Source organism: Megascapheus bottae, chromosome 29, assembly GCF_031878675.1.
Source record: "Megascapheus bottae isolate mThoBot1 chromosome 29, mThoBot2.hap1, whole genome shotgun sequence".
Lineage (NCBI taxonomy): Eukaryota > Metazoa > Chordata > Mammalia > Rodentia > Geomyidae > Megascapheus > Megascapheus bottae.
In genome coordinates, this window is record NC_143537.1 from 11,703,050 (window position 1) to 11,728,402 (window position 25,353).

The following is a 25,353-nucleotide window of genomic DNA, read 5'->3' on the forward strand; positions in this document are numbered from 1 at the left end:
GGGTGGGGAAGCGGAAGATCCTTTTTGCGCTTGCGCGTTCCCAGCCACAGCTTAGCTTTTGAAAATCCCCGCTCTGCCTCTTCCCCTGGCTGCTGGAAGTCCGCGGAAGACTAACTTGGCGTTCTGTAGGTCGGAGTCCCCTGAGACAGGCGCCCAGCTGTACTTGAAGGCATCTCAGGTGTGGAGCCCATGTCAGGTGTGGAGCCCATGTCAGGTGGGGAGCCGGGGCTGGGGCACGGGAGCAGAGTCGACCTCCACGTGTTCCTCCACTCGGGGTTCATGAGTGTCGCTGCCATCAGCTCTCGGGTCTCCTCCAGGTGCCAGAAACTGGCTCTGGACGCCGGGAGAGCAAGCTGGGCCCTGCAGACCAGGAGAAGCAGGAGCTGTGCATTTCCCTCCATGACTGAGAGAGAGTGCTGTGTCAGCCATGGGATGTTATCACTGTGCCCAGCTGGAGGACGAGCCAGGGCATGACTGTGGTGGAATTGTGGAAGGTCTTAGGACAGTGAGCTGGGATTGGGGTTCTGTGTTGTTTCTCAAGACATGTTTGCTCTGCTCCTGCTTTGTTGGCCTTCTTAGCTGGCCTGGCTTGAGTTCACGCAGGTGTGCACACGTCCTTGTGTCTGGAGTCATTGTTCATGGGATATTGGAGTAGTGTGTGCTGGTGCTGTGGTTTTAGGAATGGAGCCTTGAGATGTTTGAAAGATACCCAGTGACCAGGAGTCTCCCTCCTAAAGGACAGACTTCACCCACTCTGACAAGCCCTACAGAGCAGAGGAGAAAAGCACAGGAAGAGGAAGCCGGTTTTAGCTTTCTTTCCCTTAAGGAATCATTGGTTCTACTTCTGCAGAGCACAAAATGGACGTGGTAGTCTTTCTTCCAACATTCAGTCACTTGGTGATTTGGGAAGGTTTAGACCAACTTTCAGGCGGGGAGAGGAGCTGGGCCGAGGAATAAGCTGGAACCTAGTTATTAGAGGGGAACAGGAGACAAATGAAAGGATCTGTCTAGGCACTACTCCCTAATCCCATTCTCACTAATTTATTCAACCTACTCCCACAATCATTTCTAGTACATGATCTCTCAAATTTAATCCCAAATATCCCATCTATGGATCTGGTGATCCTATATTGGCTCTTGCTGGCATTTCAGGAAGTGTAAGTCCATATCTTTGTCCTTTTTAGGAAAATTACAGAGGAAACATTCAGGTAAGGTATCTTGCTGCAGATTTTATAATTTGTATATGTTACATACCCTGCAGTTTTAGCTAGTGTTCTCTGTTTGGGGTTCTCTAATTTTGCCCTTTGAGCTCACAGCCTGGCACTAACCATGAGCTTGTTTGCTCAAGAGTAATGTTCAGAAACACTTAAAGCACCTCTTAAATTCCAGTTATTCTTGGTATTTTCTTGGAGATTGGATTTTTCCAGACCTGTCCCTGCTGGCTTTAATCTGTGCTACTTCCGGGTTTCTGGCTTTCAATAGCAAGTAAGCATCTCATAGACTTTCCATGCCTGGGCTGGCTTGAACCACAGTTCTCAGATCTCAGCCTCCAGAGTAGCTAGGATTATAGCCACCAGAGCCTAGTTACAATACTCTCTTATAAAATGCATATTATATTTCTAATAAACTCATATGAAATAGAAAACTTTAAATTAATAAGGGATGTCCAGTCACTAATATGTATAAGGGTAGTCCCAATCCCAAAACAAAAAGAAAATACCCTACCCTGAAATCTATAACACTCTTGATCTCAAGCGTTGTGAATATAGGCAATGGGCTATTGTAAAACCTTTTTTAAGCTTATTGTTTTTCTTAGGCCTGGGCTCTGTCCCAGAGGTATTCCACTAAAAGGCTACCACCCTGCCAGAGAGCCAAGGCCCATTTCCAATTTCTAGAGGTTAACTGGAGATAAGAGTTTCAGTTCCTTTTCTGCCGAGGCTGGCATTGAATCTTGATCCTCTGATCTCAGCCTCCTGAGAAGGTAGCATTATGGATGTGAGCCACCTGCACCGGCTTTCAAAAATTGTTTTTAATGTAAGGAAACACTGTTCTGATGTAGAAAAACAAAATACTGATCTGCAAACATTGCTTTTAAACAATTCACATTGTCTTTCCTAGCAAGAACAGCCTCACTTAAAGTCTAAAGAGTACATTTTCATTTTTTGTACGTCTTTGTAAGATTCATGTTATTTTACATCAAAAAATGTCCAAGCTGGGCGTGGTGGCCCACACCTATAATCCTACATTCTCTGGAGGCTGAGATCTGAGAATTGTGGTTCAAAGCCAGCTCAGGCACTAAAGTCTTTGAGAATCTTACCTGCAGTTAAGCAGCAAAAACCTGGAAGTGGCACTGTTTGCTTCCAGGGGTAGGGTGGTAGCCTGGAGCTGAGGAGCTCAGGGACAACAACCAGGCCCTAAAGCAGAAGTCCAATGAACACCACAAAAAAAGAATTTCCATTCTATATGACTGTGTAAAAAAACAAACAAACAGAACTGTAGATAATGTATTTCATGTGTAACAAACCAACTACTAAGTACATGTAGAAACACATCTATTTAATGTTTTAAAAATATAATGGATCTGCCTTTTGGAGAGTTCTCAGCTAGTAATTTTACATAAGTATTTTTTAAGTAATGTTAGAATGTAAGCTGAGTGAGATGGCTCAGGCTTGTAATCCTAGCTACTCAGGAGGCTAAGATCTCAGGATCAAGGTTCAAAGCCAGCCCTGGCAGAAATGGACCTGAGAAAAGACTATAATCTTCTGGTTCTTTAGCTCAGGATGTGTGAGTTGGATTGAGACACGCCTTTGACCGGTATTTTATGTTGCATCTTTGTTAGGCCCTGTGTCTCCACCAGGCTAGCAAGGTTCTTAATTTTACTGTTTAGGAAAGTCAGCATTACGGACTTGCATCATCTTTACTGATGGCCTTTTGACAAAAGCAGATTAAATGACAACTTGCAAATCATTGCACAAGGCTACTCTGAGTGTTTGAATATAGGGAAATGTGCCATTTGTTAGCCATTACTGAAACATCATAAACAAGACTTACATATCATATACACTTCTCCTGTATAAATTTGGGTGATAAATACTGAGTTAGACATACATGTTTTTGTTGTATTTAGTATGTAAATGAATGAGGCAGTACACAAATGGTCAGTGCAGTCCTTGGATACCTTTGAATAAATAAAATAATCATTGATACATGCCTCAGTGTATTTCAGTAAAAACTAGTTTTAATGAGGGTTTGATTATCTATTTGTTTCAATTAGTTAATTCTTTTTGGTGGGAACATTTGTTTTGGTTTGCTTTTTGCCAGTTCTAGACTTGAAGTCAGGGCATGGACACTGTCCTTGAGCTTTTTCAAGGCTACAGGTCTACCACATGAGCCGCAGCACCACTTCTGGCTTTTTTCTGTAGATGTGGTACAAAGGAATCAAATAAGGGGCTTCATGCATGATAGGCGAGCAATCTACCGGGAGGCCACACTCCCCACCCAGGCAAACATTAGCTTTTATGAATTCTGTATATCTATTAATCTAGAAATGAATTGCTTGTATACTATCTACCTAACATCTAATGGACTGGATTCTTCTTTAGCAGAGAGTTTATTGCTATCCTTGTGATCCAAAAGAATCTATAGAAGGCTTTATGCTTCTCCAGCCTAAATAGTCTATGTTTTGCAGGAAAAAAATGGAGCAAAACCATACAGACTCTTTCCTAACCACCTCATTTGCTTTTTCTCCCAGCTATTCTTCCAGAATCTTCTGTTCATTGTCAAAAGCAAGAAAACATGAGAAGATCTGTGGTGAGTTGCTTTTTATTTCTCAGTGTTTTACCTACCTATGTGTGTTGAAGATTTAAAAATATAAGGAGATAAAGATGGAATTAGATCAAACAGATTATAAAAACCTTACATTCTGTCAATATTGAGTGCTAATTTGCTTCTGGTAGTTTTTAATTTTTCTGTGATTCAGTGACAATGGGGAAGTGACTTCTCATGGAAGGTTTATTTTATTTATTTTATTTTTTTCTTTTTTTGCCAGTCCTGGGCTTGAGCTTACGCCCTGAGCACTGTCCTTGGGCTTTCTCAAGGTTAGAGCTCTACCACTTGAGCCTCAACACCACTTCTGGCTTTTTTCTATGTATGTGGTACCGAGGAATCGAACCCGGGTCTTCGTGCATGCTAGGCAAGCACTTTAACCACTAGGCCAAACTCATGGCCCTCATGGAAGGTTTATAAGCAGAGTGTGAGACATCACATTCCCATGAGTAACATAAATAAGTGTAGTTAATGAAATACTGTGGAGCAGCTGAAATAGTGTGTCCACACACAACTTCTAGTGTGCTAGAGAAGAGAACAAGGTTCATGTGTACAAATTCCTCTCCATACATGCTTCTTGGACAGTTTTGTTGTTTATGTCTTACTGGAAAATTAGGCTACATGTGTCCCTTTTTATTTTTCTTATTCTCAATCCCTCTTCCTTCCTTCTTTACGTTTTTTCCTTGTTTTTTGGGCCAGTCCTGAGGCTTGGACTCAGGTCCTCAGCTCTCTCCTTGGACTTTCCTCAAGGCTAGCACTCCACCACTAGAGCCACAGCAGCACTTCTGACTTTTTTGTGTATGGCATACTGTCTGAGATATCTAATCTGGGTCTTCCTGCATGCTAGGGAAACACTCTACCACTAGGCTATGCTCCTGGTTCCCCCTCTCTGACATAAGTCTCACCTTTTTCTTTTCTTCCAATGATCTTCTTTTGGCTTCATTTTGGCAGCTTTTTCTGTGTATGTGATATTGAGGTTTTGAACTCAGTTCTTCGTGCATGCTAGGTAGGCAAGCACTCTACCAGTAGGCCAAACTCCCTGCCAGGAACTAGTTTTCCTTATTGATCCATTTTCCTTTGGTTCATAGAATTGACATTTTCTTTTCTATCTTTCTTGCTTTTTTTTTTTTTTTGCCATTCCTGAGGATGTGGTACTGGTGAATCGAACCTGGGTTTTTGTGTATGCTAGTCAGACACTCTTACCACTAGGCCAAACACCAGCCAGAATTGACATTTTTTTTACATACCTTTCTTTCTTTCTTTTTTTCTTTCTTTCTTCCTTTCTTCCTTCCTTCTGTCCTTCCTTCCTTCCTTCCTTCCTTCAATCATTGATTTGAGTTATTTATTTATTTAGTTCGTTAGTTTGCCAGTCCTAGGCCTGAGATCAGGGCCTGAGCACTATACTTGCACTTTCTCAAAGCTAGAACTCTACTACTTGAGCCTCAGCATCACTTCCAGCTTTTTTTTTTCTATGTATATGGTACCAAGGTATCGAACCTGGGCCTTTGTGCATAGGAGGGAAGGACTTTACCACTAGATCAAATTACTGGCCCCACTTCAGTACTCTCCCTGAACTTATCAGCTCAAGCCTTACCATCCTGCCCCTGGGCTTGGGCATTGTCCTGAAGCTCTTCAGCTAGAGGCCACTGCCCTATCCTGGAGACTGTTTTCTTGAGGTTAATTGGAGATGAGACATTCTGGTCCTTTTATGCAGGGCTGGCTCTGGACCTTGATCTCAGATCTCAGCCTCCTGAGGAGCTAGGTTTACAGGCTGGAGCCACAGCACCTGGTCAGAATTGACATTTTTCTTACCCAATATATAGGAAAATTGTTGCAAATTATAAACTGAGACACTTCTACAGGATTCCAGATCCAAAGGAAACAAATAAAAAAAACAAAAAACAACAAGAAGACATAAAAAAATCGAGAAGTAAAAGAGAAACTAGGCTTTCCAAGTTTGACTAGCATTTAGGCCTAGAGTCCCAGCAAACAAGCATATTTATTTCACAAAGGGAAGGTTCCAAGGGATACATGAAAAAAAATAAAGCACCTATATTAATATTACAAGCAGAGCCAAAACAGAGTTTGTAAGAGGCTTTTAAGACAGGAGACTATAGCCCAGACAAATTCCAGCCATGAAATCCTCCTTAATTAGTCTTCAAGGTCAACAACATTCTAAGGTTCAGTTCCCAGCCTTCCCAGCACTAAGGAAGAGGTGTGATCTGAGTCTCTGAACACTCTCCAGAGTTGCTGTTTAAACCCTTCATGGCCAGCTCTCAGTATTTTGCATTCTGGCAAGGTGGAACTTTAAACCCTCAGCTTTAGGGTTCCTTTTATTTATTTATTTATTTTTTTTGCCATTTCTTGGTTTGCCTCAGGGTCTGAGCACTGTCCTTGGCCTGAGCACCCTCCTTGGACATTTTCAAGGCTAGCGCTCTACCACTTGAGCATGAGCATCACTTTTGCCTTTTTTCTACATATGTGGTACTGAGGAATTGAACCCATGTCTTTGTGCATGCTGGGCAAGCACTCTGCCATCAGGCCAAAGTCAGGGCCCCAGAGTTCCTTTTAAGCATGTCTTTCGAGACTTTCCTTTTTACCATGCATCTTTTATTATGCAGATGTTTGATGTATTCGTTATTATAAATGGTCTGTAGCTATGGTCATACAATTTGTACTGATGTTTATTTCCTTTCATGTTCCCACCATTTGTATTTTTCATTATTGTCTTTTGCTTAGGTTAGCTTTTTATTTGTTTTTTCTATATTTAGTATAGATCTCTTTTGACTGATTATTAAGATAACAATAGTTCAAAGACTGCCTGTTTAGTACAGATGGCAAACTTTTTCAAATATTTTGGTTCAATTGCTCTGTGCATCTGTGCAGTTCACAAATATGCAGGGCCTAGTATATTCCTTTGAAAAGCTATTTATTATGTAATAGCTATAATCTAGTCTGATAGTTTGACTGTTCTTTTCATAGAAAATTAACTGGTAAGTTTATTTATTTATTTATTTATTTATTTATTGTTTTTCCTGTCTTGAGCTTGAGCTCAGGGTCTGAGCACTATCCTTGGATTTCTCAAGGCTGGAGCTCTAACACTTGAGCTGTAAAATTTCCATTAGGTACATACTTGAGTATTGTCACTCACTTAAACATTCCCCTGGACACTCTACTTGTCACAGATGTCTTAATGGCATATGTATTCCATGTGATGTCCTGAATCTGTTCTGATTGCTTATGAGAGCTCTTTATAAAAGATCAAATTAGCATATTCAGTGAGGAAGAATATGAAAATATGGAAAAATAATTTGTTTACTTCATGGTTACCCTGAGAAGTAGTAAATTTTATCATATTATAAGCTAAGGACACTCTTTCAGAAACCTATGTATAATTAATTTTATTATTCCAGGTTATTAGCTCCTTAGAAGTTACTTTGTCTCTAATGCTAGCAGCAGAAACTTTGTATTACTAATTACTAAGTTAATATAGAGACATATATTTCTTTTAATTTTTCTTTCTCTTAGTGTAACATAACAGAGCAAGCTCCAAACATTTGATGTAAGATGAAACATATATGTACAAGAGTGAATTTCCAGAGTTGGTATTCTTATGCCTCACAGTTAATGACTTGATGGAAATGTGCTGTTACAGAAGCTGGTGTCATTTGATGATGTGGCTGTGGACTTCAGCTGGCAGGAGTGGCAGATCCTGAACAATGCCCAGAGAACCATGTACAGGGATGTCATGCTAGATACCTACAGCAACTTTGTGTCCTTGGGTGAGAAAAAATCATAATAACCTACAAGTTCATCGTCATATTTTGTAGTGGATTTATGAATGTTTGTGTTATTGGAGTGTAAGATTTCAGGCCGCAGGATTTATACTCTAAATCTGGCACTGGTTGCAGTGCTTCACTCCTGTAATCCTGGCTCCTTAGGGGCTGAAATCTGAGATTTTGGGGTTGAAGCCATCAATGGCAGAAAAATCCCCATGAGGCTCTTATCTCCAATTAACTACTCAAGACTGGAAATGCTTTTGGGACTTGGCTTTCTCCAAGTCCGTGCTGACGTCCTCCTGAAGAACAGATGCCACCTGCCTGAATGCTGATATGCCAGGGGGTGTGAATCCTTCGTTTTCCTTTGCACAGTATTCCAGTGCACACTTAGCATTCTGGTGTTTTGTTTTGGGTTTTTTTTTCAGTTGATAGTTGAGCAAACTGACATTACAGAAAGTGCCTTAGACACTATAGTACTAAGACAATGTTAAATATATTATTTGCCTCTAGGACAATTTATTGTATTATTTTGACTGTGCTTCATAACATGTACCTCTCTAGTCAAAGTAGTATTATAAACATTCAGCAACAATGAATCAGTGTTAATGAAAAATCCTCAATCCTCTGCATTGTACTTCAAAACACAAAACCTTTGGAGGTTAAAAGCTTTATCATCTGTTAGGAAGAATTGTCATGCAGGTTTGGAATCTTGAATTTCCCCTGGATGAATTGTACTGGCTGTTGACCACCAGACTCCTGACTGCAGATATCTTTTCTTGTATTCCCATATTTCTAGACAATGATTTTTGTAAGACAATAAATTTATTCATTATAGACTAAAAAAAAGGGAAGCAAGATTTAGGATCAGCCTTGTGAACAATATGTGTGACATCCTAGAGCAGTGATGACCCAGCATGAGCCATAGTTCTCCACTACTTCTTATTAGCAGGGCACTGCTTTCCTAAACCTGAATTGATTGCCAAGCTGGAGCAAGGTACAGGACCATGGGGTGCCTCTGACCAGAACTTCACAGGTGAGTGACATCATCATATGTAGTGATGCTGAGGCCTGAACTCAGTGCTGTATGGAGCTATAATATTGCAGGTTTCCCCTTTCCTGTGTGTGATGGAAAGCTAGGTGATCCTTGTGTCAAAAGACTGTGAAACAAGAGTTGATATGGAGATCTACTATGTTCTCTGTGGCGGTAAAGTTAGCAATTTCTTTCTTTATGTGGAAGTCACTATGGAACAAAAAGAAGAAAGTGAATAATGTAGAAAATGAGATTTCATTTTCTGCCTGGTGCTGGAGGCTCACACCTGTAATCCTAGCTAATGAGGAGGCTGAGATCTGAGGATGTCAGTTCAAAGCCAGCCCAGGCATGAAAGTCTTTTAGACGCTTCTCTCTAAATAACTCCCAGAAAGCTGAAAGTGATCCTGTGGGCAAAGTGGTAGCACACTAGTGTTGGCTGAAGAGCTCAGGGACAGTGTTCAGGCCCTGAGTTCAAATCCCAGAACTGATAAATAGAGAAAGAGAGAAAGGAAGAGAGAAAAGAGTTTTAATTTTCGTGGAAGTAAAAGTATGCCAGTATGAGGAAATAAGGAATACATCAGGGCTGTTTTACTCTGAAAACCAAAATAGTGTATCAGTGGTGGCAGAGACTGAGATCCAGAAGCAGAGCTTTTAGTCTAGTGAGGATGATTAAGTAGGTGCTGAGCTGGAGTATCTTTGTTTTTCCAAGGTCTGAGGAGCAGGAGTGTTAGGAAAGGAATTTGATGAGACATTGTCTAAGATAGAGAAACACAAATTTTATAATTCCCATAGATACCTAAAATAATTCTTAATGAGAAGTTAGAACTGAATGTATAAACAATTATTGAAAGGCAAAGTGTCACCTAATTATTGAGAAACACAGCAGTATTAGTTATTTCAAAAAAGTAAATGTAAACAAAGCAGCTTTTCTCCCATGATCAAGCAAATAATATTTGAAAAAAATGGTAAAGGCCAAAGGTAAGTACTGAGCTCAATTTTATCAGTACAAAATTGAGCAATTTGAGTAAATTTTTCTCTGTTATAAAACAAAGGAAAAAGGACACATAGAGAAACATTTTTCTCTGTAAACTATCTGGATTACTTGCTTAATTAATACACTAGAGAGAAAAGCATATATTTCTCTGTTGTTGTTTCTTATTTTTTTGCCAGTACTGAGGACTGAACTCAGGAGCCTGAGCCTATCCTTGGACTTTCCTCAAGTTTAGTGCTCTACCACTTGAGCCACAGCAGTAGTTCTGACTTTTCTTTATATGTGGTACTGAGGAATCGATCCCCGGTCTTTGTGCATGCTAGGCAAGCACTCTACCACTAGGCCAAACTCCCGGCAAAAGAAAAGCATATATTTCTCATAAATCAATTCCTACTTTGACATTTTAAAATCTCTTAACAGTTAGGATGGGAAAAAATGTCTTTACTTTTACATTACAGAATCGTTGATTCTCATTTGTATTTTTTTTGTATGACTCATTCTAGGTATCCAAAAGATGGAGGCAATGACTCAAAAGTGTGAGGAAAATCCAGATGAAAGTGTGTGTGAAGTAGAAAGCATGAATAGTAACACAGTCGTGGAAAGAATGAGATTACTACGAACTTTTAAGTTGAATTCAAAACGTAAACCATACCTTACTTTACATGAGCAAACACACACAGGAGAGAAACCCTTTGAATGTACGGAAAGTGACAAATACTTCACCCTGAAATCAGATCTCAATGTACATACAAGAAATCACACAGAAAAGAAACCTTATGAATGCGACAAATGTGGAAAGACTTTCATGAAGAAGTCACAGCTTGACATGCATAATAGAATTCACACAGGTGAGAAACCTTATGAATGCAACATATGTGGAAAGTCTTTCAGACTGAAGTCATACCACAATTCGCATCAGAGAATTCACACAGGTGAGAAACCTTATAAGTGTAACACATGTGAAAAGTCTTTCAGACAAAAGTCAAACCTTTCTTTGCATCACAGAATTCACACAGGTGAGAAACCTTATAAGTGTAACACATGTGAAAAGTCTTTCAGACAAAAGTCAAACCTTTCTTCCCATCAGCAAACACACACAGGAGAGAAACCCTTTGAATGTAAGAAATGTGACAAATCCTTTGGATGCAAGAGACGTTTCCAAACACACTCCAGTATACACACAGGAGAGAAACCCTTTGAATGTAAGGAATGTGATAAATCCTTTGGATGCAAGAGAGGTTTCCAAAGACACTCCAGTATACACACAGGAGAGAAACCCTTTGAATGTAAGGAATGTGGGAAGTCTTTCAGACAGAAACCACACCTCACTTTACATCAGAGAACACACACAGGAGAGAAACCTTTTGAATGTAAGGAATGTAACAAATCCTTTGGATACAAGATCGATTTCCAAAGGCACTCCAGAATACACACAGGAGAGAAACCCTTTGAATGTAAGGAATGTGACAAATCCTTTGGATACAAGACAGACTTCCAAAGGCACTCCAGTGTACACACAGGAGAGAAACCCTTTGAATGTAAGGAATGTGACAAATTCTTTGGATGCAAGAGAAATTTACAAAGACACTCCCGTATACACACAGGAGAGAAACCCTTTGAGTGTAAGGAATGTGACAAATTCTTTGGATGCAAGAGAAATTTAAAAAGACACTCCCGTATACACACAGGAGTGAAACCCTTTGAATGTAAGGAATGTGGGAAGTGTTTCAGAGAGAAACCATACCTCACTTCACATCAGAGAACACACAGGAGAGAAACCCTTTGAATGTAAGGAATGTGGGAAGCCCTTAGCCTAATTTTGATTATGTTCTAAAAACTAAGTGCCATTGATTGTATATAGAGATTCCTTTTGAACACTTGTTTGTTAATCATGTCATTTGAAATACGATGTAAAAATCAATGTTAATAAATTCTCTAATAAAAGTTTTTTAATAAGAGCCAACTTATCTAGTGCTAGCCATATGTTTCCATTTTCTGCTTGTTCTTACAATGCTTTGAGAGGCAAACAGTAATTGGAAGAAGAAACTCACCTTGGCTCCCCCACCGGGTGAGAAACTTTCCAAACTATCAAGCCACACCAGTGATCTAGGATCTGACAATGGTGCAACCTCTGAAAGGAGCCCACTTCCTCCAGGGTGCCGCCGTGCATTGTGGGAGTTGTAGTGTTCGGGCAGAGCAGAGCCCTTGGTAGTGGAGGTTTTCTGTTTTGAGGCGGGGTGGGGAAGCGGAAGATCCTTTTTGCGCTTGCGCGTTCCCAGCCACAGCTTAGCTTTTGAAAATCCCCGCTCTGCCTCTTCCCCTGGCTGCTGGAAGTCCGCGGAAGACTAACTTGGCGTTCTGTAGGTCGGAGTCCCCTGAGACAGGCGCCCAGCTGTACTTGAAGGCATCTCAGGTGTGGAGCCCATGTCAGGTGGGGAGCCGGGGCTGGGGCACGGAAGCAGAGTCGACCTCCACGTGTTCCTCCACTCGGGGTTCATGAGTGTCGCTGCCATCAGCTCTCGGGTCTCCTCCAGGTGCCAGAAACTGGCTCTGGACGCCGGGAGAGCAAGCTGGGCCCTGCAGACTAGGAGAAGCAGGAGCTGTGCATTTCCCTCCATGACTGAGAGAGAGTGCTGTGTCAGCCATGGGATGTTATCACTGTGCCCAGCTGGAGGACGAGCCAGGGCATGACTGTGGTGGAATTGTGGAAGGTCTTAGGACAGTGAGCTGGGATTGGGGTTCTGTGTTGTTTCTCAAGACATGTTTGCTCTGCTCCTGCTTTGTTGGCCTTCTTAGCTGGCCTGGCTTGAGTTCACGCAGGTGTGCACACGTCCTTGTGTCTGGAGTCATTGTTCATGGGATATTGGAGTAGTGTGTGCTGGTGCTGTGGTTTTAGGAATGGAGCCTAGAGATGTTTGAAAGACACGCAGTGACCAGGAGTCTCCCTCCTAAAGGACAGACTTCACCCACTCTGACAAGGCCTACAGAGCAGAGGAGAAAAGCACAGGAAGAGGAAAACGGTTTTAGCTCTCTTTCCCTTAAGGAATCATTGGTTCTACTTCTGCAGAGCACAAAATGGACGTGGTAGTCTTTCTTCCAACATTCAGTCACTTGGTGATTTGGGAAGGTTTAGACCAACTTTCAGGAGGGGAGAGGAGCATTTTTTCAGTGCATGTGGTACCAAGGTATCAAACAAGGGGTTTTATGCATGCTAGGCGAGCACTCTTCCACAAGGCCACACTCCCCACCCAAGCATACATTATGAATTCTGTATATCTATTAATCTAGAAAGAATTGCTCTTTTACTGTCTTCCTACCATCTAATGGACTGGATTCTTTTTTAGCAGAGAGTTTATTGCCATACTTGAGATATAAGAGAATATGTAAGAAGGCTTTATGCTTCTCCAGACTAAATAATCTGAGTCATGTAGTAAAAAAAATGGGGCAAAACGATGCAGACTGTTTCCTAACCTCCTCATCTGCTTTTTCTCCCAGCCATGCTTCCAGAATCTTCTGTTCATTGTCAAAAGCAAGAAAAAATGAGAAGATCTGTGGTAAGTTGCTTTTTATTTCTCTGGATTTTACTTTCCATTTGTGAACCTAAGTGTGTTGAAGATTTAAAAGCATAAAGAGATAAAGATGGTACTAGATTGAACAGATTATAAGATTTTACATTCTGTCTACATTGCGTGCTCATTTGCTTCTGGTTGTTTTTAATTTTTCTGATGTAAGAAAAAGTAGCCACACGTGTTATGTGATTCAGTAACAATGGGGAAGTGACTTCTCATGGAAGGTTTACTAGCAGAGAGTGAGACATCACATCCCCACGAGTAACATAAATAAATGTAGCTTAATGAAGTACTAGTGGAGCAGCTGAAATAGTGTGTTCACACACAACTTCAAGTGTGCTAGAGGAGAGAGTAAGCTGCATGTGTACAAATTCCTCTCCATACATGCTTCTTGGACAGTTTTGTTGTTATGTCTTACTTGAAAATTAGGCTACATGTGTCCCCTTTTAGTTTTCTTTCTTTCTTTTTTTTTTTTTTTGCCAGTCCTGGGCTTGAGCTCAGGGCCTGAGCACTGTCCTTGGATTTTCTCAAGGCTAGAGTTCTAACGCTTGAGCCTCAGCAGCACTTTTGGCTTATTTTCGATATATGTGGTAGTGAGGAATCGAACCCGGGTCTTTGTGCATGCTAGGCAAGCACTCTACCACTAGCCCAAACCCCCGGCCCCTTTTTATTTTTCTTATTCTCAATCCCTCTTCCTTTCTCATTTCCATTTTTTTTCTTGTTTTTGGCCAGTCCTGGGGCTTAGACTCAGGGCCTCAGCTCTGTGTTGGGCTTTCCTCAAGGCCAGCACTCCACTACTTGAGCCAAAGCACCACTTCTGGCTTTTTCTGTGTATGTGATACTGTCTGAGATATCAAATCTGGTTCTTCCTGCATGCTAGGCAAGCTCTCTACCACTGGGCTATGCTCCTTGTCCCACCTCTCCAACATATGTCTCACCTTTTTCTTTTCTTCCAGTGATCTTTTTTGGCTTTATTTTGTGAAGCTTTTTCTGTGTATGTGATACTGAGGAATTGAACTTCGGTCTTTGTGGATGCTAGGCAAGCACTGTACCAGTAGGCCAAACTCCCTGCCAGGAAACAGTTTTTCTTACTGTACAATTTTCCTTTGGCTCTTAGAATAGACCTTTTCTTTTCTCTTCTCTTCTCTTTTCTTTCTTTCTTTCTTTCTTTCTTTCTTTCTTTCTTTCTTTCTCTTTCTTTCTTTCTTTCCTACCTTCCTTCTCTCTGTTTTATTTTGTTTTGCCATTCCCGAGGATGTGGTACTGATGAATCGAACCTGGGTTTTTGTGTATGCTAGATAGGCACTCTTACCACTAGGTAAACTCCTGCCAGGATTGACTTAATTTTTTTTACATTCATTCATTCATGTACTTATTTATTGATTAATTTTGCCAGTCCTGGGCTTGAGATTAGGGCCTGAGCACTATCCTTGAACTTTCTCAAGGTTAGAACTATACTGCTTGAAACTCAGCACCACCTCCAGCTTTTTTTTTTTTTCTATGTATGTGGTACGGAGGAATCAAATCCAGGCCTTCATGCATGTGAGGCAAGCACTTTACCATTAGGCCAAGATACCAGCCCTATTTTTTTGTGGACCATGTGCGTTGAACTGAACCTGGGTCCTATCCCTGAACTTATCAGCTCAAGCCTTAAGATCCTACCCCTGGGCCTGGGCATTGTCCCTGAGCTCTTCAGCTAGAGGCTACTGCCCTTCCCTGGAGCCACTTCTTATGTTCTTGGGTTGAATTGGAGAGATGTGTGTCAGGTCCTTTTGTGCCGGGGCTAGCTTTGAATCTTGATGTCAGCCTCTTGAGTAGCTAGGATTACGGGCAGGAGCCACTGCGCCTGGCCAGAATTGACAGTTTTCTTACCCCCTATATAGGAAAATTGTCATTAACTGTGAACTGACACACTTGTACAGGATTCCAGAGCCATAGAAAAGTTTTTTAAAAAAAGACAAAAAAAATAGAGAAGTAGAAGACAAACTGGGCTTCCCAACTTTGACTACTATTTTGGCCTCGAATCCCAGCAAGCAAGCATATTTTGTTCACACAGGGAAGGTTGCAATGGATACATGAACAAAATAAAGCATGTGTATTCATATTACATTCAGAGCCAAAACAGAGTTTGTAAGAGGCATTTAAATGCTTATTCTTTTAAGATGGGAGACTATAGCACAGACAAAGTCCAGACATGAAATCATCCTTAATTACCCTTCAGGGTCAATAGCATCCAGAGGTTCAGTTCCCAGCCTTTCTAGCACTAAGAAAGAGGTGTGATCTCAGTGTCTGAACACTCTCCAGAGTTGCTGTTTTAACCCTTGGGCCATCTCTCAGTATTCTGAATGCTGTCAGCGTTGAGCTTTAAACACTCATTTTCACAGTTCCTTTTGAGCATGTCTTCGTAGACTTTGCTTTTTACCATACAACTTTTAGTATCCAAATGTTTGATGTATTTGTTATTATAAATGGTCTGTAGCTGAGGTCATACAATTTGTACTAATGTTTATTTCCTTTCATAGTCCCACCATTTGTATTTTTCATTATTGTCTTGCTTAGGTTAGCTTTTTATTTGTTTTTTTGTATATTTAGTATAGATCTCTATTGACTGATTATTAAGATAATAATAGTTCATAGACTGCCTGTTTAGTACATTAGCCAAACTTTTTCAAATATTTTGGTTCTATTGCTCTGTGCACCTGTGCAATCCAGAAATATGCAGGGCCTACTATATTCCTTTGAATATAGTAGGTATAATCTAGTCTGATAGTATGACTTTTTTTCATAGAGAATTAACTAAAAATTTTATTTATTTATTTATTTTTTTGCCAGTCCTGGGCTTGAGCTCAGGGCCTGAGCACTGTTCTTTGACTTTCTCAAGGCTGGAGCTCTACCACTTGAGTCTCAGCACCACTTTGGCTCTTTTCTATGCATGTGGTACCGAGGAATCGAACCCAGGTCTTCATGCATGGTTGGCAAGCACTCTACTATCATTAGGCTAAACTCCTAGCTTCATGTCAAATTTTATGTACTGTACAAAAGCCATCCTCTGGTGAATGCCTAGAGCTTCAGAAGAAGCTAAACATGCACAAAAATTATTGTGATTCTATAGAACTGCAACAAAAAAAATGTCCTGCCCAGTCTTATTCTTGGTCATGGCAGGCATAGGCACTGTACATGATGACTGTGCTTCACTGTATTATTAATGTAAGAGTCTTAATATTCTCACAGTACCAGTATATGACATCATACAATATAGTTACTTTCCAATGAAATAATTCCATTTATAAGTGGATCTATTGTGCATTTTTTTGTTCACTAATTATTTGAACTCAGGGCTTTATGTTTAGCAAGTATATACAATGCATATGCAATATGCAATATGCATATGCAAGTATATACAATCCATATGCAATATTAATGAATCTATATTGCTAATCTGTATACTTTGTTTTTAATGCACTTAGGTATTTATATATTGAATCTTCACGCATTAGGAATCATGAATATGGCGCTATAAGTTTCCCTTCTACAAATCATTTCAGAGAGGTTACATAAAATATATTGTCTTTACATTCCTTTATAATTACCTAAACATATACTATTTTAATTACCTTGTCTTGGGTATATTACTATGTTGGCATGGTTTGTTATTCTCTTGAAGCATGATAACGTCTTGTAACACAATCAAAATTCAGATGAGCTATTAGTGAATGATCTTTTCCTGAAATTATCAATGTACTTTTTTTTTGCCAGTCCTGGGTTTAGAACTCAGGTCCAGGGCACTATCCTTGGGCTTTCTCAAGCCTAGTACTTGACCACTTGAGTCCTAGCACCACTTGGGTTTCTCTGCCTAATGGATTGTGAATTGCATCTTGTTCTCTTTCAACACTTTACAGAGAGATTTCCTTTTTGTGTTTTAGCCAGCATTCATCTCCAGTATTGTCAAGCATGGCTGGAATGGAAGAATTGTTGATCATTATTCATATATAATGGGTTCAATGAGGGAGTCAAAAGTTTTTCCTTTTGGGGGCTTGGAATTTGACCTAGGTAGAGTCCTTGTCTAGTATGCACTAAGACCAGGGTTGGATTCCTAGGTACCACATGCATAGAAAAGCTGGAAGTGGTGCTCTGGCTCAAGCAGTAGAGCACTAATCTTTTTTTTTTTTTTTTTTTTGCCAGTCCTGGGCTTGAGCTCAGGGCCTGAGCACTGTCCTTGGACTTTCTCAAGGCCAGAGCTCTACCACTTGAGCCTCAGCACCACTTCCGACTTTTTTCTATGTATGTGGTACCGAGGAATCGAACCCAGGTCTTCATGCATGCTAGGCAAGCACTCTACCACTAGGCCAAACTCCCAGCCCCGAAGAGCACTAATCTTAAGGAGGGCCCAAGGACAGTGCTCAGGCCCTGAGCAGTCCTTTTAACCTCTCCTTCTAACCACTGTTCAAGAAATTAGTATGATATTTTATTTAAACTTTTAAAGTGTTCTATTATTTTTAGATCTAATCCCACTGTCTTCTTCTTTTCTTTGTCCTGCAGGTGGCGATTGTATTTCACATTTCTGTCTTCTTGAATGTTCCTTAAGCTCCTATACATTTGTACACATTCTTCCATGAAACTGTTTCCTCTCCTTCAACCTACATTTTGTACTGTAGGAGGTAGCGATGTTCACAAAAAATTTATGCTTAACTACTTTTTCCTTTTTTAATGAGGAGGTATCAGGTGTCTGTTTCCACAGTTCCATCTTTAGAAATTCAGTGGCAAGGTGGGTGCAGAGGCTCACACATGTAATCCTAGCTACTCAGGAGGCTGAGCTCTGAGGATCAGGTTCAAAGCCAGTCCCAGGCACAAAAGACCAAAAGCCCAAAAGATTTTTTTTTATCTTTGCCAGTTCTGGGCATGAGCTCAGGGCCTGAGCACTGTCCTTGGACTTCCTCTAACACCTGGTCCTGAGCACCACTTCCAGCTTTTTTCTGTATATGTGGTACTGAGGAATCGAACCCGGGTCATTATGCATGCTAGCCAGCCACTCTACCCCTAGGCCAAACTCCCAGCCAGAGCCTTTTTTGTTTTTTTTTTTGGTGGGTCATGGGGCATTAATTCATCCTGGGCACTGTACCTGAGTTCTTGAGCTCAAGGATACCACCCTATCCTTGGCGTGGGCATGGTCCTCCAGCTCTTCAGAGCAAGGCTGCCACCCCTACCCTGGAGCCAAAGCCCACTTCCCGTTTTCTTGAGGTAAACTGGAGATAAAAATCTCAGGTGCTTTTGTGCACTGGCTGGCTTTGAACCTCAATCCTTATATCTCAGCTTGCTGAGTAGCCATTGGCTCCACATGGTAGGATACTTTTATTGTGGCAACAAAGTCATAACTTTTAAGTGCTAAATCAATCATTAGCTTTCTTATTGTTGAGGCTTGAACTCTTGAAATAGGGGCTGGGGCATTGTCCTTGAGCTTCTTTTCTTCAAGGATAGCCCTCTACCACATGAGCCACAGCACCATTTCTGGCTTCTTCTGTTTATGTGATACTGAAGAATCAAACCCAGGGCTTCATGCATATGAGGCAAACACTTTACCACTAAGCCACATTCCCAGCCCTTCAATAGATTCATTATTTTTCTTTTTTGTTTTGTTTTCTTTTTTCCTTTTTAATTATTGCCACTCCTGAAGCTAGAACTCAGGGACTAGGCACTGCCTTGGGCATTTTCAAGCCTAACACTTTACCACTGAGCCACAGTGCTACTTTTGGCTTTTTTTTTTTCAGTGTATGTGGCATGAAGGATTTGAACCCAGTGCTTGGTGCATACTAAGCAAGCACTCTACCACTATGCTACACTCCTGGCCCATGAGCTACACTCTTTTTTTTTCTTTCCCATTAGGTACATTCTTGAACATTCCCTGGACACTGTACTTTTCACAGATGTCTGAATGGGATATGTATTCAATGTGATGTCCTCAATCTGTTCTGATTGCTTATGATTGCTTTATAAAATACGAAATTACGTATCCAGTGAGGAAGAACATGAAAGTATGGAAAAATAATTTGTTTACTTCATGGTTATCCTGAGAAATAGTAAATTATATCAAATTAAGCTAATGACACCCTTTTAGACACCCATGTATAATTAATTTTATCCTTCCAGGTTATTAGCTCCTAAGAATTGTCACCTGGTCTGTAAGGCCAGCAGCAGAAACTTTGTATTATTAATTACTAAGTTAATATAGAGATAAATATTTCTCTTAATTTGTCTGTATCTTACTATATAGATATCAGAGCAAGCTCCAGACATTTGGTGTAAGATAAAACGCATACGAACAAGAGTGAATTTCCACACTTGGTATTTTTATAACTTGGGCTTAATGACTTGATGGAACTGTGCTGTTACAGAAGCTGGTGTCATTTGATGATCTGGCTGTGGACTTCAGCTGGCAGGAGTGGCAGATCCTGAACATTGCCTAGAGAACCCTGCATAGGGATGTCATGCTAGATACCTACAGCAACTTTGTGTCCTTGGGTGAGCAAAAATCATAATTACCTACAAGGTCAACATCATACTTTGTAGGGGTTTATGAATATTCATGTTACTAGAGTACAAGATTGCAGTGTGCAGGAAATGTCACACACACAAAAATATTCTAAGAAAACATCCACTTGACTATGTTGAAAATTTCTCTTCTGATTCTTCCAGAAGCCCAATCAGAAGTTAGACAAAAGTTCTAAACCATATTCTACTGACAGGAGACTGTCTTCCCAAACTTGAGGTGATTTTCTAGGTATATATACAGTCCAGAATGGAAGGTATATTAATATTGGGAATGTGACTGGGAAATCACTATTTAAAGAAGGGATTTACCATCTAAACCTGGCACTGGTTGCAGTGCTTCACTCCTGTAATCCTGGCTCCTTAGGGGGCTGAAATCTGAGAATTTGGGGTTGAAGCCATCAATTGCAGGAAAATCCCCATGAGGCTTTTTTCTCCAATTAACTACTCAAGACTGGAAGTGGTTCCTGGACTCAAACTGATAGAATTGTAGCTTGAAGCAAAAGATCTGAGTTCATGCCACACAATTAATTAGCCAACTAAATGCAAAGTTCTGGGATAGTCAACCATGCAACCAGTGAGATAAGAGAAACAAGATTAGGATCAGCCTTGTGAACAATATGTGTGACATCCTAGAGCAGTGATGACCCAGCATGAGCAATAGTTCTCCACTACTTCTTATTAGCAGGGCACTGTTTTGCTAAACCTCCATTGATTGCCAAGCTGGAGCAAGGTACAGAACCATGGGGAGCCTCTGACCAGAACTTCACAGGTGAGTGACAGCATCATACAGAGTGATGCTGAGGCCTGTACTCAGTGGGTAAGTTCTTCTTGTGCTGTATGGAGCAATAATATTGCTAGTTGCCCTAGGTCCTGTGTGTGTGTCAGAAAGCTAGGTGATCCTTTGTCTCAAAGCCCTAGCTTCTCTACTAGTTTCTCTGTGGCAGTAAAGTTAGCAATTTCTTTCTTTATGTGGAAATCACTATGGGACAAAAAGAATAAAGTGAATAATGTAGAAAATGAGATTCCATTTTCTACCAGGTGCTGGTGGCTCACACCTGTAATCCTAGCTAATCAGGAGGCTGAGATCTGACGATCTTGGCTCAAAGCCAACCCAGACATGAAAGTCCTTTAGATGCCTTTTTCTAAATGATCCCCAGAAAGCTGAAAGTGATCCTGTGCTTCAAAGTGGCAGCGCACTAGTCTTGGCTGAAGCGCTCTGGGACAGTGTCCAGACCCTGAGTTCAAATTCCAGAACTGATAAAGAAAGAAAGAAAGAAAGGAAGAGAGAAAAGAGTTTTAATTTTCCTCGAAGTAGAAGTATGCAGGTGTGAGGAAATAAGGAATACATCAGGGCTGTTTTACTCTGAAAACCAAATTAGTGTATCAGTGGTGGCAGAGACTGAGATCCAGAAGCAGAGCTTTTAGTCTAGTGAGGATGATTAAGTAGGTGGTGAGCTGGAGTATCTTTGTTTTTCCAAGGTTCTGAGGAGCAGCAGTGGTAGGAAGGAATTTTGATGAGACTTTGTCCAAGATAGAGAAACACAAAATTTATAATTCCCATAGATACCTAAAATAATTCTTTTTTTCTCATTTTCTTTTTTTCATATATTTTTTATTGTAATTAATAGAAGGGTTACATTATATTTGCCAGATAGAAGGTGCATTAATTCCCATACATTGATACCCTTTCACATGTCTTGGTCCCCATTTCCCTCCCCTCACCTCCACCCTTCAACTTGTTTTCCCCCCTTCCCTATCCAATTTCAAATAACCAAATACAAATATATCTGATATATCAGGTAACAAAGTGAGATACTGTAACAATATGAGATAACCAAGGGACAGCAAAAGAGATGAGTGATAACTTAAGAACAACAATCATTCATTATGTGGCTTATGTTTCTATATCCTAGAGGTCCTTTCATTTAGTGTCCTACTATATGGCCTTTTATATCAAAGTTTTGCTCTATTGCAAATCTCTGCTAGGAGAGCCCAGGTTTCTACTGATTATGACAAATGAGGGAAACCATTGGGCCTAAGTTCCTTTGAGTCTGGCTTACTTCACTTAATATGATGTTTTCTAAGTTTTTCCATTTCCTAACAAATGGGGCAATGTCATTCTTTCTGACAGCAGCACAGAATTCCATTGTGTACAAATACCACATCGTGTTGGTGCTGTACCTCTTGAGCCCCAGCATCAGTTCTGGCTTTTCTATATATGTGGTATTGAGGAAATGAACCCCAGGCTTTGTGCATGCTAGGCAAGCACTGTACAAGTAGGCCAAACTCCCGGCCCAAGAAAGCATATAATTGTCCTAAATAAATTCCTACTTTGATATTTAAAATCTCTTCACAGTGAGGATGGGAGAAAACGAATGACTTTACCTTTACATTACAGAATCTTTGGTTCTCATTTGTATTTGTTTTTCTTGACTCATTCTAGATGTCCAAAAGCGGGAGGCAATGATTACAATCGGTGAGGAAAATCCAGATGAATGTGTGTGTGAAGTAGAAAGCATGAATAGTAACACAGTGGAGGCAAGCGTGAGATTAGTACCAACCTTTAAGTTGAGTTCACAACAGAAGCCGGAGCTGGTGAGGAATAATCGGGATTCCTTAGGGCTGAAGACTGACAAGCTCAGTGAGTGTCAGAGCATGCTTCTCTCTAGTAAGCCAGATGATATGCATGCTGCATACAGGCCTGCTGTGTCTCCTGCAGTTGAACAATCCCTCAGATATTTTGAGCATTTCGTTCAAAATGATGAAAGTCCACATGAGCTGCAGTACTTCAATTGTGGTGGAGAAGGGAAAGTAGTAAACTCAGAGGCCATATCATTTAAACCTAATTGTGTTGATGGCGGGGTGCCCTCTCAAAACCATTATGAATACACAGTAGACTATGATAGGCCTGTTCTCCTTGCCCACGAGATATACCAGGAAGGAAGGAATACACCTGAAGGTACTATATGTGGAAAAATATTGTCCTTAAGATCTGCAGTCACTGCACATGAGAAAATGTACACAGGGGAGAATCCATGTGGTATGTGTGAAGATTCTTCAAGAAAGAAAATATCCATTGCAAAACCTCAGAGCAAATATCCAGAGGTGCAATCATATGAGTACAATCTGTGTGTAGAAACCATCTCCCTAAAGTCACACCCAACTTCCCAAACTCAAACACCCAAAGACGAGAAACCCTTTGGATATGAAGTACATAGGAAAATTTCCACCCAGGTGTCAACTCTGAGCAGACACCAGAGAACTCACACAGAAAAGAAACTTTATGAATGCAACCAATGTGGAAAGACCTTCAAGTGGAAGTCACATCTTAATGTGCACACTAGAATTCACACCGGTGAGAAACCTTATAAGTGTAGACAATGTGAAAAGTCTTTCACACAAAAGTCAAACCTCTCTTGCCACCTGCGAACACACACAGGAGAGGAACCCTTTGAATGTAAGGAATGTTACAAATCCTTCAGATACAAGGGAAATTTCAAAAGACATTGGAGAACACACACGGGAGAGAAACCCTTTGGATGTAAGGAATGTGACAAATTCTTCACCCAGAAATCAAGTCTCAACAGACATACAAGAATTCACACAGAACAGAAAGATTTTGAATGCAACAAATGTGGAAAGACCTTCAACTGCAAGTCGTATCTTGGTGTGCATAATAGAATTCACACCGGTGAGAAACCTTATAAGTGTAGAGAATGTGAAAAATCTTTCAGAAATAGGTCAAACCTCTCTTGCCATCTGCGAACACACACAGGAGAGAAACCCTTTGAATGTAAGGAATGTAACAAATCCTTCATATACAAGAGAGATTTCCAAGGGCACTCCACTACACACACAGGAGAGAAATCCTTTGAATGTAAGAAATGTGACAAATTTTTCACCCTGAAATCAGATCTCAACATACATACAAGAATTCACACAGAAAAGAAACCTAGTGAATGCAACAAATGTGGAAAGACCTTCATGAAGAAGTCACATCTTGATGTGCATTATAGAATTCACACAGGTGAGAAACCTTATGAATGCAGCAAATGTGGAAAGTCTTTCAGAAAGAAGTCATCCCTCAATTTGCAACAGGGAGTTCATACAGGTGAGAAACCTTATAAGTGTAACAAATGTAAAAAGTCTTTCAGACTAAAGTCATATCTCTCTTCCCATCAGCGAACACACACAGGAGAGAAACCATTCGAATGCAAGGAATGTAACAAATCCTTCTCCCAGAAATCATGTCTCAAGAGACATACAAGAATTCACACAGGAGAGAAACCTTATGAATGTAAACAGTGTGGAAAGGCCTTTAACCAGAACTCACATCTCAGTAGACATAGGAGAATTCACACACCTGAGATATTTTAGGAATAATTAATGTGGAAAATCTTTCAAGTAGATAAAAACTCAGTTTGCATCAGAGAACCCATGCAAGAGAGAACCCTTAGACTATACAGGATGAGTGTTTTTCAAGCAGAAGTCACATCTCATGCATTAGAAAAACCATTCAGGATCAAAGCCTTATGAATGCAGGAAGGCATTCATAACTCACAACTCATTAACATACAAGAGAGAAATACTATGAATGAAACAAATGTGGAAAGTTTTTTTAAGAAGATGGCATACCTCAGTTTTCATCAGAGAACACACACAGGAGAGAAACCATATGAATGTAAGAAATGTCAAAAATTATTCACCAAAAAAGTATAGCTCAGTGTTCCTAGAACATACACGGGAGACTGGGTGTTTAGCCTCGTGATAGAGTGCTTGCTAGCATGCATGAAGACCTGGGTTCGATTCTTCCATGCCACGTACACAGAAAAAGCCAGATGTGGTGCAGTGGCTTAGTGGTAGAGCTATCTATCCTTGAGGAAGCCCAAGGACAGTGTTCAGGTCCTGAGTTCAAGTCCCAGGACTGGCCAAGAAAGGCATTTTCTTATTTCTTCTCAGAAATAAGAGCTCTAGCACTATGAGACTGGTGTTGAGGTCATTTCCGTGATGGTTTGGGGATTGTTAGATGGGAAAAGAGTGTTATGATTTCAGCATCTTTTTTCCCACTGTTTTCCCAAAGTTTGTCACTGTATTGTGTGGTCCATGCATTATAACTTAGATGACTTAGTATTTCCAGATTGGGTTTTAATAGAAGTTCTGATGGAAGATACCACTTATTACAAATTGTGTACAGAAGGAACATCTCTTTTCACACCTTTTGTCCCTAAGTTCTGTAGAGAACATGGATGAACACACATTTGGGGATACATTTTCTTTGTGTGTGGGGACAAATTTTGCAGAGCCTAGGCACTGATCTTAAACATTTTTGCTGAAGGCTAATGCTCTACCAATTCAGCCATAGCTCCACTTCTGGTTTCTCTGGTGGGAAAATAAAGACAAACATCATTAAAATGGTCAACAACAGGTCATTGGATTTTGTAAGTGGTGAAGTAGCAGAAAAATGATGAGAAAACATTCATTTCTAACCATTCTTGTATTGAGGTATGTGCTTATTGGATAACTCCTCTCTCTTTTTCTCCTCTCTTCTCCTTTTTAATTTTTTCCTTAATTCCTTCATATCCCTTCCTCCTGTCTTTCCCTGTGCTTAAACTC

General features: G+C 40.5%; 1 protein-coding gene across 1 annotated transcript; it reads left to right on the top strand.

Annotated features, from left to right (window-relative positions):
• The first annotated feature begins 427 nt into the window (after window positions 1–427).
• LOC150044762 (uncharacterized) lies at window positions 428–24,730 on the top strand. Its single transcript, XM_090321160.1, has 10 exons — window positions 428–505; window positions 1,185–1,208; window positions 7,481–7,607; window positions 8,554–8,637; window positions 10,129–11,408; window positions 19,463–19,490; window positions 20,426–20,509; window positions 22,184–22,699; window positions 22,877–24,084; window positions 24,385–24,730. Exons 1-10 carry the CDS (start codon window positions 428–430, stop codon window positions 24,457–24,459), a joined length of 3,504 nt encoding a protein of 1,167 aa, XP_090177286.1. The 3' UTR covers window positions 24,460–24,730.
• The last annotated feature ends 623 nt before the right edge of the window (window positions 24,731–25,353 follow it).

Excerpts from the sequence above, each read along its gene's own strand:
- LOC150044762 (XM_090321160.1), top strand. The coding sequence starts at position 428 with ATGGGATGTTATCACTGTGCCCAGCTGGAGGACGAGCCAGGGCATGAC. Across the intron at positions 7,608-8,553 it reads CAGCAACTTTGTGTCCTTGG|GGCACTGCTTTCCTAAACCT; the intron begins GTGAGAAAAAAT and ends TCTTATTAGCAG. Across the intron at positions 24,085-24,384 it reads AGAACTCACATCTCAGTAGA|CATCAGAGAACACACACAGG; the intron begins CATAGGAGAATT and ends TACCTCAGTTTT.